Here is a 21,321-nt window from a genome sequence, read left to right as displayed (position 1 = left end):
ACATGTATCCTCTATCATAATTTGACTTGCTTAGGTAGAAGCATGTTCTGAGATACAACTGAATTCAGCCCATGCCATAACATCTCATATATTGTAACTATCCAAGCAGCATAAATTCCTCAGTTAAAATTAATATCAGTCCAAAAACAAGGTTTAGTGACACTACAGATGCTGCCAAAAAAAAAAAAAAGAAGACAATGTAGTAAGCATGTCTAAATGCCCAAAATTAAAGGCCATTAAAAGTTTAAGGAAAAAAAAAAAATCAGGTTACATTTGGAGTATCCATGCTGAAATCAACACGTGTATTCATAACTGGAAGATTAATGGCACTGCAATTAGAAGACACAACAATTGATAATTCCTTGTTATAGAAGGTTGTATCTTCAGAGAATGTAAGAAGCCTTACAGTAATCTGAGCAGTAACACAGAAGAATGTACGCTACAGATGTGTATGTTAATTCACACACAGTTGGGAAAAGCAGCCAATGTACAGGGCAGCCAAACATTTTAGACCTCAAAGAATATAAAAAAAGTAATAAAGTTATAGGAAAAATCTAAGCTTCAGAAATAAAGAACAGCAGAATCAGGGTGGTCTGGCATCATTTAAGTTTACCTTTCATTCATTAAATCAGATAGCTTCTAACAACATGATCAGAATTTGTCTCTAAGGTTTGCCAGCTCTTTCATTGTCAAGGGCACAGACTAGTCACCCAGAAAGATATGGGTGCTGGGTCAGACCACAGGTTTGTTCAACCCCAGTTTCCTAGTCTGGCAGACACTGGATAGACTACTGACAGAAGACTTAAGAACTGAGTAATCCACACATGATATGATATTCCTCCCTAACATTTACCCTGACTCCAAGCATTTGAAACAAGAGACAGAATGAGAAGTCATTCAGTAATTCTCTCTCTGTGTCATGACTCATTAGTTCATTCAAGAGATACTATTCCTGCCATAATTTAAATACATAAATATTTCTCCATAGTTTACTTAATTGCAGTTCATTTACTGTCAGGTGAGTGCCTTACAAGGAGTAAAGAGCATGTCCATTTTTCCAACTAAGAATGAGGCAAATATTTAAGGCACTGTTTTATTACGGCACATCAAATGGATTATTTCTGAATCTAACATTAAGTGATACGTTCATTAAACTCCTGGCAATTCCAATTAGTCAATTCCAGTTACAAGTACCCAAAAGCCCCAGACAGAACCCGAAGTCTCCACTCACAGGCCCAAATAATGGAAAACTTTAGATTACTGACCACTGTGAAATTGTCCCACATCTCAAAAGTACCATTTGAACCACACGGCATTTCTTTATCCTTCTGAAGTGACCAGCTTTAATCACTGCTGCACGGTTTAGAAATTTTCCAGCAAAGTTCTTTCCCCAAATCAGCATGTGTTAAACTAACAAGGTAAACACACCTTTCCCCAAAAAAAATCTGCACCAGATTCTACAAAAACACTTTTAAATCAAGCAAGAGAAAGAGGACAGTTTTCCCAGGCCAAAATTTGGCAGGATCCCAAGCAGTTTTTTAGGAAAAAGAAAAAAAAACCCAAAAAACAAACAGGCAAAAAAAAAAAAAAACCCAAAAAACACCAAAAAAACCAAAACAAAGAAACCAGAACAACAAACAATAGCGCATAATAACTTCAATAGCTCTAGAAATTTTTTCTTTAGATTTTAAAGAACCTTTTACCTCTAAGTGTCTGGAAGCAGTGGAAAAATTTTGCAATTTTTTCATCTTTCAAATTAGCTTAAGGAAGGTTATTTGTCTTGAAAAAATCACCAAAAAGAAGAAAATGCTGACAAATTAACTGATGCTTCTGAAGCCAGTTTGAATTTAACAACAATATTTTTGTAATCCTGAATTTCACTGCTAATGTGTTACAGTTTTGACTCTATATATGAGCAGTCTTCCCAGTATTCCAAAACAGTTCCCCAGAAACTCTACCTGAGCGTTTGAACCCAGCTTTTCAGATTTATGCATGGAGCAATATCTTCGTATTTCAACAGGGACTGAACATCAAACCGTACGATGCCTTCTGAAGCGTGCTGGAAGAAGAGTGTAGAAAAATTATGCTTCTGTGCACTTATAGCATCACATGGGGACCACCTATTACAACCCTCAAAAATGCAATATAAGCTGTAATTATTTAAACTTTAACAAGTCATACTGTGTAATTTTGAAAGTGTCACAAGTTCATCTCTATTTTACAACAGCACATAATACTGGGACTTGCAAAACTTATATAAATAAAACTTAAGCTCCAGTTGCTAATTCTTTCCCTTCCTAATTTAAATACTTAGTACAGAACTGGTAAGTCATACTACAGGCAGGACTGCATTTGTTTGTGCATTTAGGATGATTTACTTTAAATATGTAATTCAATATATACAATACAGAATACTAAAACAAGTATTTTATGGTGCTTTCTAGGCCTAGTATTACAGAATAGAGTAACTCTGCAAAAGAGAAACAATACTGTATACAGACTTGGTGATGGGCAAAATAATTCAATAAGTATATTTCTAGCAGCATCCCATGACAAAGACACTAGTATATGAGCACCATTGAAATTTATTTTATGAAAGTTCTGATGCCCAAAAAGGAAGGGCACGACTCTTTGTATTCTCTTATTTTTCACTGTACATTGTTCATTTGGTATAATCCTGTTGGGCTGGGGGCAGCTTCTGTGTGCACCATCACCAACAGCTCTTTCTTTTTCTGTTCTACCAGTTCAAGACCTGGTGCCTTAACACAGTACCCACTCTTTCTTCCCCAGTTTATTGAGCTCTTATGGCCTGAATACATCGAAATTCACCCATGGGAGAGCTACAATTTGTTCTGGCCTTCAGCTGAAAAAAAAGTATTAGCACGCTGCTGCTCTTGTAGGCACTAGCTCTCAAACAGTTCTCTCCTGAGGGAGGCAGTGTCAAGCTAAACCAGGTTGTATAGGACAGCAAAGAACACAGGACCAAGACAAAGTACTGTAGACATCACACTAATGTTTTAAGCGACTTTTTCAATCTTTTAGCATCACAGACCATCAGGAATCATGACACTGCCCCACCTACCATATCTTCAACTGCCCTAAATGATAAATCTCAAGCCAATCACGACATCTCAATAGAACACTGAAGAGAAAATAAATTTTAAGGAAATTTTACTCTGAATATGGTATTCACAGTGCTGTTGTTTTAGCAATGGTAGTCTAGGTATTTAAGTACAAGAACAGTGGTCCCAGCAAGTTTATTTACATAAAACACTTGATACCATAAGCATATTTATATTTTCAGCCTTTTAGTATGTTTTATGTACTGGCTTAGTTTTTTTTTTTTTTTTTTTCCACTACTGGTTTGTAATGAAAAGGCATAGAAAAAAGTCATTAATGGTATGTCATAATGGTAACTGACATTTCTCTGGGACTGAACTCCAGTTTAACAATTTTTAAGAGAGAACATGGAAGTCTCATGTACAGAAGTACTTTCATTGTTTCTAAATTCAAGTAAGAAGAAAGACAACATGTCTTTCAACATGAGAACATGTCAACATGAGAAATCATAGGATTTCACAGTAATTCAATATAAGCACTCTGGAAAACTTACCATGTTTAGCTGAGGAGCACCACAAAGTACACCATGGAAAGAAATTGTGTAATTAATGCTAACATCACTAAGGCTTGCCCACCACCGAGCAACACAAAATTCAATGGTTTTTCCAGCCTGGGTAACAAAAGCACAAAGTTAGACTCCAGCTCCCATCTTCCTCTTCTACTGACCCCAGCCTCCCTAAACCAAACAAAAAAAAAAAGACTGGAGCACAACTCAAGAAAGACCTCTTATGTCCTGTTTACTTCAATTGTACAGATTTTTACAGGACCAAGTAAGACAGAAAACAAAAGACAATTCCAATAAAACAGCATTACTGACAAACGCTTCAAAACAAGGAGTGCTGAGGTATACCCTGCAGAAAGGTACTGCTTTTAAATGTTCTGTCTTCCATTCTTATTCCTCAAACTAGGCAGACAGGTTAGTTCACAGATCAGTTCAATGTATTAGAAAAAGAGATCTCACTCTCTCCCTAAGTAAGATAACACAAAACTCGAGGGGTTTGGTTAGTTTTGTTTTTGCCTGGTTGGCGGGGTTTTCTGGGTTTTTCTTGTTTCAGTTTTTAAATAACATGACAAAACAATGTGCCAATGGGACCAACATAGCTTATTGTCCCCCACCTGATATTTCTACAGAGGGTAAGGCACTGAATTGTACAGAAATTATAAGTACTCTTTGGCATTAAAGCTATACAACTAAACTGAGCAAAGCAGGGAACAAACTTGAGAAGGAGGCTCTATTATTTACACCCCTGAACTGCTAGTTCATTCCCTGATTGTTTTGGACTCTTGAGCTTGCATTATCCAAGCTAGGACACCTGTGCCTAGGATGTATGAATGTGAGCCAGTCAGTTACCCCGGCTTCAAAGATGACAATATCCCAGACTATTGCATTAACGACTGAAGGCAAAATATGCTGAATTATGCAACAAGGCATAGCTCCTATTTGAAAGGGAAACAAGCTTCTCTGTATAAACAAGCAAAAACAAATTGCAGAGATTAACATGTATTATATTACTAAATAGCTCAGAAACATCAGCAAGCTATTAGAGGTCTTTTCAAAACTGAAAATCAGGTGCATTGACTAATGTAACAAACACACAAAGTCTTAAGTTTGGGGTTTTTCTAAGGAAAAAAAAATCAAGTAAGTTATGTTATACTGTAATGATAGATTATTTTATTTACCCCACCCTAAGGAAACTTACTAAGACAGGAAATGCTTCAATCACTGAGCCTTTTTCTGGTAAGGATGAAAATTTGTAGAACTCATGACTTCTATATGCTTTTTGCTTTACAAGCTGAACAGCATGAAGCACAAACTTGGCGGTCACATCAGCTGAACATGAACACACTGTCACTTCTAGATTGAAGAAAAAGAAACTTAGTCTGAAGACAGAAGTATTTTAGAAGAAAAGCAGAAATTCACCAGAGAAACACTAATTTCACAAGCAATTTGTAATTTAAGAAGTCATGCAGTACTCCAAGTGGCAAGGAAAACCAGCTAAGTTCAAAAGGATGGTTACAGAGAAATACATCTTAATTAAATGGTCAAAATTAATCAGACAGTACAGATGTATCATCTGTATAGGCCAGACTGCTGAATTGCAAATTAAGAGTTTTATCACTAACTTCAGTCTGAATAAAAGATTTTTGAAAGGACTATTGTTTAGCAATCTCACAAAGAGAGACAAGGAAAAAAACCCTTTTTTTCCTTCTCACAGAATTATGAGCTTTTTACCTATTGTGAAAATCACTTTTCTTCAATTATTACTTCTTTCAACACTACATTCAAACACCTTGAAAACTATGCAAGCCTCAGACAGTGATACTTCTCCATAAACATGGGGCATTTCTCCAGGTAGATGCAACCACTGCAGATTGTTATTGGCTGTTTTCTTTAAGACAGAATCAAGATCCTATTATACCAAAAACCATGAAGTAACTCAAAATCGCTCATCTAAGAGCTTAAAAATCAAACAAATATTTACATATTCATGGCCCAAAACCTTCAGTATTTATTCAGGCAGAACTCAAAATTATTTAAAACTAACTTTGTCAAGTCTGACAGATGCAATTTAGTTAATGTGGCTATTTTCCTTACCCGCCCATGTAGCTCCCTGGGGAACATCAATGAAGTGCCTTCGGATCTGACCAGGTTTAAAATGAACATCTGTGTATGTCAGGTCATAGCTTGATGATTCATCTACTCTGTATGTCAAAAGTAAAACACAAATATTAGTCAAACAAAATTGCAAAGCCAATTTTTGAAGCATTTTTAAATGAAAAAATACCCTAATATATGTACAATGAGGATATTTAGTCTTTAACATCAATTATATTAATCCTACTAATATAGAATCTGACAGCACAAGGTATCTAAAAGATTTAAAATGTTAGCTCCACCACACTGTGTAAATACCTTCCCCAAAATTACAGTGCCTAAACAGAAAAATCACAAAATCCTCATTTTCAGTGGATCTGTTTTTCCTGGCCAAGTAAATTGCCAAGAAGTGAGGTATGGTACAGAAGTAGCAATATTTCCATAAACAAATTTGGAACAGCTACTTTGTCTTTCCCCCTGAGGGTAGATTGTCCACCAAAGAGAATAAAATATTCTCCTTCCTTATCAACATAATTTAAGTCTTATGCTTAAACCAACGATGGGCACAATACCAACTCTAAACTCACTGTATTGAAGTCATGATCAAAGCTTCTCCCAGTGTATACAATGGCCAAATAATGCCCTCTAGCTCTATGTACTTTACTTCGCCAGGCAGAAATGAAAACCCAAACTCCAGCTGACCTACACATATGAACAGTACTTTGGTCAACAAGCCAGAAGTCACCTTTGTGCTCATGGACCAGGAAACTGCTGCCACTGCGGTTAAGCCTACCAGGACACACTGCTGTCATGACCAAAACTATAAAAAAATGTCACAACTGCATAGGCCTGCTGTAAGAATCTTTTAAGGTGTTTGTAGAAAGTTCAGGAACTCTGAAGAATTCTGGATTTACTTACCTTGTCGGTATAACAACAGTGATTGGAACTCTGAACAAAGGGCCTGCATTAGGCATTGCTGTATCATATCCACACACCTAACAAAATAAAATATAACAACTCAAAATCTTTAGTCGAAATCAAACTATAGAAGACAACATTCAACTTAAACCAGTTGCAGAGTATTTTGAATCTTTGTAGTTGTCGCTGAGGAGAAAAGGTCATTTGAGCACTGTCACCCTAGAAACAGTAAAACACTAACAATCACTGAGGAAAAAGAAAAGTTATTTTCCCATTTTGACTAATTTCACCAGAGGAAAAATAACTTAATGGTCATTTATTTGGCTTATGCTTTCTATATGCTGCTACAGGCATGTGCTATACAACATTGTATAGCCCAACTATTGCTGAACCCTGGCTTCATTCTGTATAGACAGAAATACATTGTGGCATTACTTTCTGCTCTGTAAAGCTCAAAGGTTTTATTTCTTTAAATATTATTTCTATAAAAAGTTGATAAAAGACCCCATAAGAACACACATGGGCACAAAATCTTACTCATAACACCAGTACTTCCATACCTCTGTATAATGTACTCCTCCACTCAGGCCACGTGGATCTACACGAATATTTATGTGTCGACACTGGTTCATGAGTTCTAAATGACTAGGACACTGGACCCATGGTGCATTTGAAGTTAAAGCTAAATGAAGCTGGAGAGATATTCTTTCAGTGTTTTCTGTCAGGAAACAAATTATAAAAAATAATTCAGTAACACAAACATGTGCACATAGTTCACTGTAACAGTATTTGCCATTAAAATGCACATATTGAGAAAATATAATAGGAATCAATTCCTTAAGGCCCCTGGATCTCACATTCTGCACAAAGGGAGTGTTCTATATTCTTTTAACTTGACAAAAAAAGAATAGCAGCAGTAGGCAGTAAAATAAAGGTGGTATCCAACTTTGAAATTCCTCTCCCCTGAAACAGTCAAATCTGACAAAGCCAAAGGAAGGCAGGTAAGCAAGGCTTCAGTTACCCACAACATAGTCTGGAAGCAGGTATAAACTTCCTTCTACAGATAAAGTGTTGCCTAACGCAGAGAAATACAATAAAAAGAAATCACATTGATTCTGAATGCTATGCTAATTACCAAACTACATTATAAAGCATACTAAGCAAGAGGTAAAGTCTATTAAAATTACTATGATAATCTAGTCAAATTTTGCAAGCAGTCTGGCATATTCTATAAATTAGTTTTTATGCCAAAAATGCTATACATTAAGGCACAGCTTCCAGAAAAGCAACAAGAGCAGTTGAAATGTTTTAGTTACTAGGAGCTTCCTCCTGCCCAAAAGATTAATGAAACTTTGAAATTTAATTTTAATTCTAATTAAGCTTATGTTAATTTTCAGACATTTCATCACATCTAGATTAAGCAAAGAAACCTCTATTATAAGTACAGAAGAAATAAAAACTTGAAGCAAGCTTCAACAGACAAACTGCGCAGACTCCCTAAACTCATACGTAGAGTTTCTCAAACTCAGTTTTGTTGAAGACACCAGACAAAGCACAGAAATAACCAGACAAAGCACCAGGAAAAACTACAGAAACACCTATGAGCCAGTAATTCATTGCAAATGCCTGTTTTTAGATTGCTTATTTCCTATAAAAGTCTAGTGAACAATTATTTTGTGCCACATGTTAAGTTTAAAATGCACCGACAGCAATGTAATGCAAAGTCAAGCAAGTAAGTTATTTAGGGTCAATAACCTGCCCCAATTCATATCCCTTCTGCCCCTAAATAAACTCATACCTTTGTCACATGCCAACCTTCTTGATGACCACTGGTTTAGGAAAGGAATAAACTTATAACAAGCTCTCATATGGCTCCCTTTTTGAATACAACATAACTCAGTCTCTCAGTGAGTTCCAATTTTTATTAAATGAAGCAGGGCAAAAGGGTTTGTGGGAAAAAAAGTTAACCTTATTTTCATCTGCACAAGTTATTATGGCTTTCTGTTTCAAGTTGACATTTGTATTTCTCTGCATCTCCACCTATAAAAGCTCTTTCCTACCTGTATTCTCAGGAAAGACAGGTTCTATGCCAACCCCATGATCAGATGGTGCCACTATCTGGGCTGGATCTCTGAGGTAGATTCCACGGTTGCTGCCGACAGTAACTGTGAAGCCGATGTTACTTGTGAATGATGAATTCTGAATGAGGTAGTCATAGGCTTTATCAACCTATGTTAGAAAGAGCAAGTTCAAAATTAACAAATTTCAACTTAATAGCAATTTATGCATATTTTCTTCAATATGAAGTATTTAGCTAGCACAGCAAGAAACAATGAAGTACCTCACATGCTAACTGAGCAACATGTGATTGCATGATACTCAGAAAATTACACAATTTTCACAGTCTGCAATAGCCACTGAGAAACCAGAAAGCCAAGAACATTTGAAAAAACAAACAAGGCTGAGCTTCTTCTGCTATAAATCCATAAAAAGATTCCTATTCAGACATGACTTTGAAGAAGAGGACTTCAAGGCCCAACCTACTATTCTAATTTAGGTGACTTTTTCACAGGTGGAGCAACACTAGTTAAAACATTTAAAACTCTTATACGATAAGAGGTTGAGCAATTCAAAGGAGACAGGCAATGGAATACCCGTACAAGTCTCATATATTGATATGAAGTAAAAGAATCTGGTCATGAAATCCAGTTCTGGGTCTAAGTACATGAGGTGCCACAATAAATTCACATAACAAATTCACCTTCTTGTTTTAAAAAGACACCCTTTCCACCTCACTTGCTATTTTACTGACTACAAATATCTTAAAATTCTCTTCTACTTGATAGCAAGGTACTTTCACCAGTGAAGATTAGGGCACTCTCCTTTGAGAAAAGTGGACAAATTCCTCATCTCCAAGATCAATTATAACCACATTTTAACACATGATTTAGTCACAAGCTACTAAAAAATCAAGTATGATTGCTGTATTTTATTTTTCCTTTGATATGGCTACCACTATTGCGGCTTTCTTTATCAAACTCAGCATTACAGATGTGCTTAACAGGCATTGCCTACTAGGTTCTAGCATCTCCAGAACATGAATTTTGGGTTAAGCATTTAATATCTGGCATTTTGAAGCACAAGAGAAAAATCTTAGTACTTCTATTAGACTAGAACAGGAGTGACTGTAGGAAAAAACCACGGCCAGCTCTCTAAGAACATATGGATAGAGAGACACTCAGTAAGCCTTTATCATACAGAGGATTACATCACAGATTTCCAAACTACTCTGACATCCACAGGAAACAAAGAGCACTCAGACTGTTTAGTGCAGGCCTGCAGCAAAGTCCCTGTACAACTGCAGCTGTACCAGCTGTTTTCACTGCCCAGAATTTACAGGTTTTGTCTGGACAGATTAAGTTCAGCTGTCTCTGATAATACTGAAAAACCCTTGTGGACATTAGGACAGAATTTAGGTGCCCATGTGATGCCTAAATTCACATGCAGATGATAAAAACGTACATCCTATTTTTATGGCCATGTATCTTTTTGATCAGCCTAAGAATGTGTCCGGTTATCACATTTATTTTATAGTAACTGCATGCTGAAACTGGAAGAACCTTCTCATTCTTCCTCCGCTCTCACTACATTCCCTTCCTCTCCCGCAGTGAGATTTGAGAATCAAGTAGTATGCAACAAACTGAGTGAGATCACCTCAAAAGCTGTTTTGTGGGTTAGTTTTTCACCAGCAGTTATTTATATTATACTGGGTTGTTTTTTTTTTTTTTTTTTGCTTTCAAGTACCTGAATAATACCATGTCCTTGTGCAAATACTTCTATGTTTTCAGCTTTCACTGCAGTATTTTCCAATGCTCTTCTAACAGAATGAACAGTGTAATGAACATTATTAGCTTTGAGTCCTGAAATTAAAATTAAGAGTGTTACTGAATATAAGAAAATATTTGAAAGTGACAGCATTTTTTTAAGAGGAAGAAGTATCTAACATCTTTTAAATGATGCATCAATGTTTAACATTGTAGCACTTTACCTGACAATACTAATGCAATGCCTCCACATGCATTGGGAGAAGACATGGATGTGCCATTCATGAGTTGTGTTCCTCGCAGAGTCCAGTTTGGAACAGAAGCAATAGCACCTCCTGGGGCACTGATACTTACTCCAAGGGCTCCATCAGTGCTAGCATTAAAAAGCAATGGTTAAAACACCAATTTTTTTTTTTTTTTACACAATTTAAGATAAAGTTGTCAGTACTTTTTTAAAACAAATTTGCTTTAGAAAATTCTCACTATATTTTACTTCACTAAATCCATTAACCCATTAAACCCAAGAATAAGCATGCCACCAACTAAGAATTTAAAATGTCATGTTAATCAGCAGTGCCTGTTTTACAGTGAGAGGTTTCTTAATTTTTACTCCTTCAGTATTTTCCACCAGGCTTGAGTTTACCCAGCAGAATACTTCCTGGGATTTGAATTACAAAATGCACATGAACCAACCTGTTAAACACTTCAACAAATAAATTAGCATTCCATGTAGCCTATTCAATGGTTATTACTTCTAAAGAAAAATAGTAAAAGGGGGAGGAAGGCTAGAAAAGATCCAAAACCTAGACTTCTAATTTTTCATGCTGACAGTTCACTACCAGGTCAAGTTTTGAATTGACAAGCCTGTGACAAGAGGACAAGGGGAGAACATATAAAGAGTAATGTCAAGAAGTAGGCCAGGATCAGCTGGGCCTGATCCCTAAACTCCACAAGCATATTTAAGAACAGAGCAACTGTGTGCCTATGGCAGAGTTAGTAGCACCTAGTTTTCAACTCTGTGAGCCAGATATGCTCCATCTTTCTTGCTCTGGATAGACAAAAATTGCACTACTTAAATGAGGATATCCCTGTGTCAGAGTTATTAAGTTCTGTAGAAAAGCAGGATATTTTAGGGTACTTATATCCCACAGTAAGAGCTTCATATGTCTAAAATCTGTCTGAACTCAGCATATTCTAAGTATGATACTGCAATGTGACATTTGGACATATTTTATGACAGCCGTATATAAACCCATAAAAAGGTTCTGCAGCCCAACACCTCTGGACAAGCAGTGCACACCACTGCCTGAAAGCCTCTACTGCTTTCTGGGATAGACTGATCCCTGCATCAAGACTACTCTAGCAAACTTTAGGAACTCTCTAATCATCTGCATATTGCACCCTAAACAAGGAGAATCCTCCTTTGGCCAGACTTGGTCTTTCAGCTGATTATTTTACACAGCACAGTGACTAAGCACACAAAAAGTGATCTATATATGTGTGCGTGTGTGTGTCTATCAAAATTTATTACAAATCAATCTCCCTTCCTCAGCTGAAAGCAGAGAGCACATTTCTCTTTTCTCTACACAAAACATGACAATCCTTCATAGTAAGATTCTTGAAACAATATATTTGCCTGTAAACATACAAACACCAGAACAGCTAGAGAACAATTCCCAAGTCTGAACACAGGCAAGAACTCAAGAAGAGATGTTGCTATTTTTTTTATTTGTCTATCACATTACTATCAGATGATTCTGAGAAATGAAATAAAATTTGGAGTTTACATTGTCCTTAAAATTTCTTTAACACATTTCAGAAAATTTTCTGTAATATAAGGTAGAAAGCAATTTTTTCTGCCTACTCACACCTCTACTGAACTCAAAACAAAACCCCCAAATTATACCGTCACAGCAATGTTACTGAAGCCAGAAGTAACACCACTGCAGTAACAGTGTTTATTTTAATCTTCATCACTTATAGCACATTTAACTTCACCACACTAACTCAATTAAATAAATGCTATAGAAAAAAGTAAATTAAAAAAACACAAATTCCCAAACAACCTTTCCGTAACTTTTATAATCTTTGACTAGATCTACACCCAAATACTTTTCTGAAAAATACAGGCTGTGCTGAGGCAGCTCCATGCTATTCCCTCTACTCCATCAGTTCTAGATCCCAACATACAAAGGTGTAACTAGAAGAGCAGGCTAGTTATGCTCTTTTCACAGGAAAGAAATACTTTCATTTTGCTATTAGTGACCAATTTTAGATTTTGAGTTTTATCACCTGAACTACAAAGTAATCAATTGTTCTTGGAATATAACCTACCTAGGCCCTCTGGATGACCAAGTGTACTGATTGGCTGGCAGTTTTTCTCTCAAAGAGTATTCAGCAACCATCATGTCAGGTGACACGTAGGCACCAACACCTGCAAAAAACATTCAAATGTTTTAGATGTAATATGAAGTTTTATTAAGAACTAAAGCAAAGTGCTTCTTTATGAGAAGAATTCTTGCTTGACATTTAAAATGGTAATACACATTTTCCATCTCATTAAATCCAGTTATTTTTGCAAGCCAAGTGCAAAGCATCATGTTATGCAGTAACAATGCTGATGGGCACATTGCATAACAGTAAAATATGATGCAAACTCCAAGTTTCACTTTTATTCCACTGGAATATAACCTTCTCACAACAGGTAACTTGTATGTGTCTTCTCTCTCTCCTGCACCCCTTTCCTCTGTTTACACTGCTCTGCCACAAACTACCAACTGCACGTCAGAGCAATCCATGTGAATTGGCTCATGTTCACATGGCTCCCATTTACACTCCCTGGAGCAAATGGCCATATCCACACATCTCAGTCAAGAGACAGTCTTTACTGGATATCAGTTCCAAGTGCACAGAGTTTGTAAATGTCTACATCAAAGCCCAATAAAAAAGCATTTGTAGAAGAGAATGCCAAGGATGCACAGTGCAACCATGATTTTGTTTACAGCACAAGCACTACCGCTGTGGTACAAAACTACCATAACCAAGCTGACAAATTTGGCAAGGTCCATGTCTGTCTGTGTGAACTAAGCCGACCCATCAGCTGTATTTTGCTTTACCCTCAAAAACCAAAAACTATCTGGTTCACTCCAGATGGAGGACGGCAGCAAACTACTTGGCTTGCAGAGTGAATAATCACCCAGTCTTTAGAGTGACACAATGAAGTTGAATTGACAGAGTAGATGCACTGTAAGAGTAAAGCCACTGCAGACCTGAAAAGAGCTTGTTAGTTCCAGTTCCAACCCCCAATCTCAATAGTGAATTAACAGCAGATTAACTTTCAGAAAGTAATCAGCATTAATTCTACTAGCTGCCCTGGAATAGCATCTCTCCAGCTTCCAAGGCTTCATGCTAGTCTCCTTAAACACTGGTCTCCTTGCATAAGAATTCTGATGCTTAATAAGCATCCTCTGTAATGCAGTAGTGAGACAATAAAGGATTTATATAAAAATTAAGACTAAGGAAGCTACCCCCGCATGCTGGACATTTTGCTGAATCTTATAACTCAATCTTTCACTAAAATATCAAAACCAATATATTAGTCCAACAGAAAAAGAATTTTAATGACAATAATAGACTTGCACAGCAGTGGTACTGCAGCTGGAAAAATGCCTCCCCTACAAGGACTTGTCTAGATCCTAGCATGGGATTATTTTCTATCCAAATTAAAAACATTTGCTTCATTAAAAATAAGAGTATCTGATGAAGACAGATGAAAAAAAACTGTAATTCTGACAATTTAAAATGCATTGCAATACTTTCCAGAAGACTTCTTAGAATCCAACTTAGAATCATATTTTCATATGTTGCATTTACCAGCAGCTATTTGTTGGAGCAAAGCAGCATGCTTAGACAATTACAGTTGAAAAAGTATTCTTGAAATATTCAAATAAGTCAAACCAAAGATTTCTTTTGCAAATTTTACACAAAGCCAAGTTAAATCAAGACCATTTGCCTCCTACTACTTTTCTACATATGTAAGGTTTTGAATTGTAAGAAGATAACAATCTAAATTTGTATACCTAAGCATAGAGCAAGTGTCTCTCTCAGAATTAACCTTGCAGCTCAGCAGGCAATTTTTTAGATTTAGTTCAGCAATCAAAAATGCAACAGAAGTACAAAGTTTGAACAGGCAGAAGCTGAATACTGTCAAAAAAAATTCTAAATTAATTATTTACCTATTACACTAGACGTAGTTCCACCAGGACATCCAACTGTAGAAAGGCAAGGACCATTATTTCCTGCACTTGAAACATAGATTACATTGTGTTTCCACACTGCTTCATTAATCACTTCACAAATTCTCCTGAAGTAAGAGAAAGAAATCAATCATTTACCCAACAATATTGCTTTCTTCCACAGGACAAAGCTCCCATTTTTAGTACAACCTTTGACCATCCACCAAACAAGGAAGCTTATGCAGCCTGCTTCCCATACCTAGCAGAGGCGGTTCCAGTAAAGAAGCTGACCACAAAAATATCTTCTGGTTTCAAAAAGGAGAGAAAACTATGTAGTGATCCTAGGTCTTAAAAAAAATACCCCACACATCATGTGGTGTTGCAACTATAAAAGTTCTTTCTTATGCTAAAATATTATTTGAATATGTGTTATAAATCCATGTATAATATATCTGTATACATATTATAAATTAAAAGCTTTTTCAATGGGTTTACTTCTTTCAAAGCCAGTTTAAAATTTATAGTGCACAGTTTCTAACTTATGAATCATGTGAGCTTGGATGATAGCTACTAGCTGACTTACAGAAAACTCAACAAACACAATTCCACCTCTGTGAAATTAAAATACTTTAATCACAGTACTACTCACCCAGAATTTGGCCAGTGTGTTGCTTCTCCATAGCTGTAGTTGACAAGATCACATTTGTATTTTATTGTTTCTATCATCTGATAAAGTAAAAATGGAAGTCAAAATATATGCTTGTCAAAGAATTAAAGTGACTTCAGGAATGCCAGAAAGCATCTGCTTAAATTTATTTGCTACATATCTAAGAAAGACAGATAAATCTCTTGAATCTAGAAAATAATTTACTGCAGCCAGATAAGTGCTAATTTCCCTAAGAACTAAGAAACCTCTTCCCTGAAAAGCCTTATTCTTGCCATGTTCCCAGTTATAAATCAAGACATTGCCCTAAGAGAAAACTGCAGACAGCACCAGCATTATCTCAAGAACACAAAATTCTCCTTTCCTGTGCAGTTTGCCTGAACTCCAAAAAGTTGCAAAAAAATTATTGTTCATGTTGCTACAGCAAAATATCCTATGGATCACAAACATAGTCCTCTATTTTTATACCCTTTTCTTGTGTAAAATTTTTCCTTATCAACTCATTATACAGAAAAGCTCTTGGTCTTTCATCACTAAAAGGAATTATATTTTTCCTCACTCTTAAGAAAAAAAGTTAACACAAATACAGCAACATAGGTAGATACTTGTCTTCTATAGTTATCTGAGTAACTATAAAAGATGCATTGAAAACACAAAGAACTTTAAGCAAGTTGGAAGTAACTTCTGTCATGCATCAAGCCAGTCAGACACTGCAAGTCTGTTAGCCTGGAGATCTCCAAGTGTTCTACGCAATGTAAGTTTTGTTTTAAATTAAAACACTAGTATTACAATATGCTTTAAAACACATTTCTAGTTATTTTTAGGGGGTTTGGCTGTGTTATTTATTGCTTGAAGGCTTTTTGGTTTTTTTTGGGGGGATGGCATTGTTGTTTTTTCATTTTTTGGTATTTTTGCTGGAAATACTGTAAAACCATAAGCCTATAAAAAAGCAGGGCATGAAGTTTCACAATATTCTATACTTAAGACACACTACTGAGATTAATCAGTCAGTGAAATACCCACAGCTCTTATTAGACCAGTGCCAGTTTCCATTGTACTTAGTCTTGTATCACCAATCTTGATTGCAAGAATCTGAGCTCCAGGAGCCACACCATTTCGTTCTGGTTCTTCTGGAAAGTATCCAGCTGCAATACTAGCCACATGCGTTCCATGTGCTCCTGTGCAAATGAAAAGTATGTATTTTTAGTGGACTTAATCTGTAAGAATTCAATATGCTACAGTTCAATTAATTTTAACTTATTGAGCTGTAAGCACATAAATCCAGTCAGTAGCCAGTCACCAGTGCTACTGATACCAAAAGGGTGACAGTGTTCACCAAGACTCATCAGTGGAGCCAACCCTGTTTAATATTTTTTGATGACCTGGACAAGGGGATTGAGAACATCCTCAGTCACTGTGCAGACAACAACAGACTGGGCAAGAGTGCTGATCAGCTGGAATACAGGAAGGCTCTACAAAGGGATCTGGACAGGCTGGATCAATAGGGTGAGGCAAATTGTATTTTTAAGGAGAGAAAGGAGGCAGCAGGAAGAGAGGAATAAAGAATTAACTTAATTACACTAACTAAAGTTACTTTGAAGGCTAACACTTCCTACTCAAAGTTATGAATACTACACCTGAGACAACTCAGGTAGGAAGGATTAAGAACAGAAGAGAGAACTGTACAGAAACATAAAAAGGAACATTTCAGAAAAGTTGCCATCTATTTAGAAACCTGAACAGGTTATGTAGCTCTACTGAGATGGGATAGTTTCATGAGGAATTAGGAGCATTTTTCAAAGCAAATGCATCCATACCATCCCAACCACTCTGTCTGCTTCCAGAACAAACCATGATTATTTAAAGAACACTCTAAAACAGGTTCAGAGTGGTTGGAGCTACAGCTATAGTGACACCTGACGTAACAAAAAAGTTTGCATTAACCTAAATTAAGATAATAGCCATTTTGTTCATGGATACTATAGTTAAGACTCTTAAAGTATAAAAGTACAAAGGAGAGCATCTACAAATAAATCAATCATCACACTATATTTAACAAACAAAACAAAAAAGGTCTTTTAAAAAAAGATTCTCTTTAGTTTAGGCTTTAAGATGCATGTACAAGTATGCATGTTCTATGTATACAAGCTTATGTGCATAAAGTTGACAATACTTCATACAAAAATGCAAGCAAGTTTGGTAATGAGCTGCAATTATAAATTTAGTTCAGAAAATATAAGTATTGATCTTAAAAGTCATAATAACAAATGCTGTACTATGACAGCTGCCTCAAGCCATCCCAAGTATCAGAAACAGGACTCAATACAAATTACTGTTTCTCATGATACCTACTTAGCAGCAAAATGTTTTTAAGATTATTTTCATTTACCTCCACTTGTCACAATGGAAAGGAGATTTCCATCATCATATATATTCACAGAATAATTCAACATCTCAGATGTCCCAAAAGATCCATATTCCTGAGCCTCTTTGTAGGTTCTCAGCACTGTACAGTTAGTTAAATCACCACTCTCACTGGTATCTATGCAGGCTCTGTTGACAAAAACAAACAGACAATGTCCCAGCTGCTGCAAATGTTTGGTTACCTACCCTCTCTAGCTGAGCATAGCAAAAAGACTTTAAGAAGTTTGGTTCTGTGTTTATGATATCTTTAAATAGTTCTTTAAGCAACTACTTTAAAACCTGGTTTTTTATGCTTAAGATTCAGAAACTATGAAGTTTTCTAAACAAAATAATTTTCAAATACTACTAAATTCAAATAAATCTGTATTTGAAAAGCAGGAGTATGAAAATTTATGCAAGGTCAAGGAAGAAATTTTTCTAAACGTCCATGCTCAGTGCTGGTACACAAACATTTGAAGTTTTCTGTTTTGTACGAAGCACATTATCAGTAAAGAAATGTGCCATGTTACATCCTGAAGTCTGTGCACAGACACCTGTTTTGTTTAATTTACATCACCACTAGATAGTCAAAACAGTTTTATTCTGCTTCAGAAGAGAAATCCTGTAAACTTACACTCATATCGCACTGTCTTCAATAAGACTTTATTCTGTCCCATCTTCATTTGAGACCAAAATTTTGTCAAGAAATTCAACTGATACAGCAGGATTATTTTAAAGTGAAAAATACTTAAGACCTCTATAAAGAGGGTAGATATAAAAGGTAACAAGTCTTCAGTGCAAACTACTGTTTTATGTAAAGAACAAGACATTTTAGACAAGTTTAGCCATTTACCTCCAAGTCTCACCATCATACCACACTACACAATCATACACTGGGCCCGGATCACTGTATTTCTTCTCAAAAGAATTCAACAATTCCACTTGATTTTGAAGTTCTTCCTTTATTAGCTTATTTACCTAATAAGGCAAAAATAAATCCAGATTATTTCAAAAATTATTACAAGATAGGTAATCTTGTATTCTTTCTACTGCTATACATTTTTTCCACTACCTTCTCAGGAATGTTAGACTATCCTAGGAGTCACAAACATCTAGAAGTTCAATGGCTTTCAACAGTGCACTATTTATTCATGGCCTTTTATATACAACTACTTCTAATTTCTGTAAATGTAACATTTAAAGTCATTATTTTCTTAAAGACTGTTAAATGATGAAGTAGTATCTGAGGCATTTCTGGTACTTCATTGAAATAGTATATCATTTACAAAGGTAAGAATATGTTTAGAAAATTCAAGTTTTGAACATGGAAAGGATGGTGGCCTCAAAACATAGCACATGAAATTAAAAATAAAAATTACTGAAAATACCCAACAAATTTTTTGAAGCAATACCATTTTCATATTTGACACTAACTCTCAAAAGTGAGCAACACTAAGCAAACCAAACAACCATGAATATAAAGACTTATAAAATTAATCAGAAGATATACTGATTGGTAAATTATCTGCCAAAATACTCAAAAGTACCTTTCCTTCACGCATATAATTAAACATTTTAATCCTGTCAACCAGTAACAAACTATTGTAAAGAACAAGTTCATAAATTTAGACTTGAAGCAAACCTGTGAGGGAGAGCTATGAGCAGCATCGAATTCTTCTTGTTTCCTACAGGCCTCTGCTAGAGCTAGCCTATGAACAGGATCCCAGAGTTTTTCCTTGCGCTCTTTCTGCAAAATAAAACAGATGTTCCCCAACATACTGAGTAACGTATGTCAAAGTTGAAGTCTATAAAGATAATTTGAAAATTCTGATTTGAGACGAAGGCTAAAAAAGTTCCATACAATAGTATAAATAAGCATAAAGTGCCACACAATAAAAAAAAAGGGGTATCAGTAATTTCTGCACTTCTTGCCTCAAAGGACTACTGTGAGGAAGACTCCTAAGCCACCCCCTATTGCTCTGAAAAAAAATCACAAAAGAAATGGAATGAATAAAAATCAGTGAGAATAGTGTTCAAGTGCTGGTTAGCAGTCCAAGTATGTTAGCAAATCACATGCTGCAGTATTCTAACAAAATTAAGAAACAGAACTGTAAAATACTACTATATACCAGAAAGAAAAGATAATTAACCCTTACCTGAATCCTCTCCTTAAGAGCTTTAGGATAGATATCATAGCCATTTTTTATGCCAATGTGATATTTGCCTGAAGGATTTATCCAGTTTGCTGGAATCTATAGAAAAGTACATTTAGAAATAGGTTACCTAATGGCATTAAAACAACTCCTCAAACAAAAAAGCCCCACACTGTGTAAGAGAGCTTAGCAGAACAAATCTGCAAATATTGTCAATTTAATTCCCTGTCTCCATAACAGTAAATACTGCACTCTTCCAACAACATGGCATGGCATTTTCAATCCAGCTCCCAAAAAATCAGTATCAGTTCATGTGACACTGCCATTGAACATCTTTAAGCATTAGTTGCTCTGATAATCTACTTTTAAAACACAAAGCCCCAGCTTCATTAAATTTGCTGGGCAGAGGTCTGGGGAAATTACAGTACTGCAAGTGAAACCTAATATGAGCGAGTATGGTTGGAAGCCATGGCATACATCTGAACATCTCATTTCACAATTGATACAATTTAGACTCTGTATATCAGGATCCACTCATCCACTAGAGCAACAGATTCAGCCTTACAATCATCTTCTGTGCAAAATTAAGAAGAAAGCTGACAGCATGGATAGACAGAAAGATGTGATGCCCCCATATTACATCACAAATCCAATCAGGAAATCAAGAACATGTTAGCAACATTAGTTCTGTGTACTCAAGACGTCTACTGGATTTCATGTCCTTTCTGGAAGCCCTACAGCATTTCTGTTCTATGCATAGTGAGAATTCAGTGAGTCTACAGCTAGGTCTTCACAGATTTTTCAGTCTCTAAATCCATTCACCACGAGCTTAACACAATTACTCTTGTAGCTTACACAAATGTGGAAAATACTAGCACTTTTAAAGACACTACCATATCTGATATTTTTAAAGCACACTAGCACATTTTCTTCAGCCAATTTCCAAAGCTGTATCAGATACTGTTTTGAACAAATAGTTGAATGATTACCAAGCCCCCCAAAAAGCCCTGTACACACCCCTATTCAGCTACAGAACATATTAGAAATAAAAAGTGTAAAAACCACTAAGCAATCTGCATGAAAATGAGCAAATAAATCATTAGGTTTGGGTAAGATCAGGTTAGCAGGTTCCAGTTGGGCTAGCGGTGATTTTCCTCACAGTAGCTGATATGGAGCTGTTTTGGATTTGTGCTGGACACCCTTAATAACTCAGGGATGTTTTAGCTGTTGCTGGGAAGTGCTTGCACAGAGTCAAGCCTTTTTCTCTCACCCATCCCAAACAGTGAGCAGGCTGGAGATGAACAAGGATTTAGGAGGGGACATAGCTGGGACAACTGATCCCTACTTGACCACAGGCATCATGATCAGTATATAGAGTTGGGGAAAGAAGGAAGAAGGGGAGTCATTC

The 21,321-nt window shown here is 36.1% G+C and overlaps 1 protein-coding gene across 2 annotated transcripts in view; it reads right to left on the bottom strand.

Annotated features, from left to right (window-relative positions):
- The window catches only part of TPP2 (tripeptidyl peptidase 2), a 52,821-nt gene that overhangs the window by 24,966 nt on the left and 6,534 nt on the right, over window positions 1-21,321 (bottom strand). For both annotated transcript variants that reach the window (XM_021530234.3, XM_021530235.3), the window contains exons 3-19: window positions 19,917-20,012; window positions 19,403-19,507; window positions 18,614-18,738; window positions 17,747-17,910; window positions 16,381-16,535; window positions 15,343-15,419; window positions 14,694-14,821; window positions 12,793-12,892; window positions 10,683-10,831; window positions 10,439-10,554; window positions 8,695-8,863; window positions 7,195-7,352; window positions 6,635-6,711; window positions 5,717-5,823; window positions 4,821-4,975; window positions 3,614-3,730; window positions 1,959-2,059 (exon numbers count right to left, since the gene is read on the bottom strand). In XM_021530234.3, coding sequence (XP_021385909.2) covers window positions 1,959-2,059; window positions 3,614-3,730; window positions 4,821-4,975; window positions 5,717-5,823; window positions 6,635-6,711; window positions 7,195-7,352; window positions 8,695-8,863; window positions 10,439-10,554; window positions 10,683-10,831; window positions 12,793-12,892; window positions 14,694-14,821; window positions 15,343-15,419; window positions 16,381-16,535; window positions 17,747-17,910; window positions 18,614-18,738; window positions 19,403-19,507; window positions 19,917-20,012 — 2,099 coding nt within the window. The remainder of the gene's footprint in view (window positions 1-1,958; window positions 2,060-3,613; window positions 3,731-4,820; window positions 4,976-5,716; window positions 5,824-6,634; window positions 6,712-7,194; window positions 7,353-8,694; window positions 8,864-10,438; window positions 10,555-10,682; window positions 10,832-12,792; window positions 12,893-14,693; window positions 14,822-15,342; window positions 15,420-16,380; window positions 16,536-17,746; window positions 17,911-18,613; window positions 18,739-19,402; window positions 19,508-19,916; window positions 20,013-21,321) is intronic.

Source organism: Lonchura striata, chromosome 2 (assembly GCF_046129695.1).
Source record: "Lonchura striata isolate bLonStr1 chromosome 2, bLonStr1.mat, whole genome shotgun sequence".
Classification (NCBI taxonomy): Eukaryota; Metazoa; Chordata; class Aves; order Passeriformes; family Estrildidae; genus Lonchura; species Lonchura striata.
Note: the sequence above shows the minus strand (reverse complement) of the source record. Positions and strands in the feature narration are given on the sequence as shown.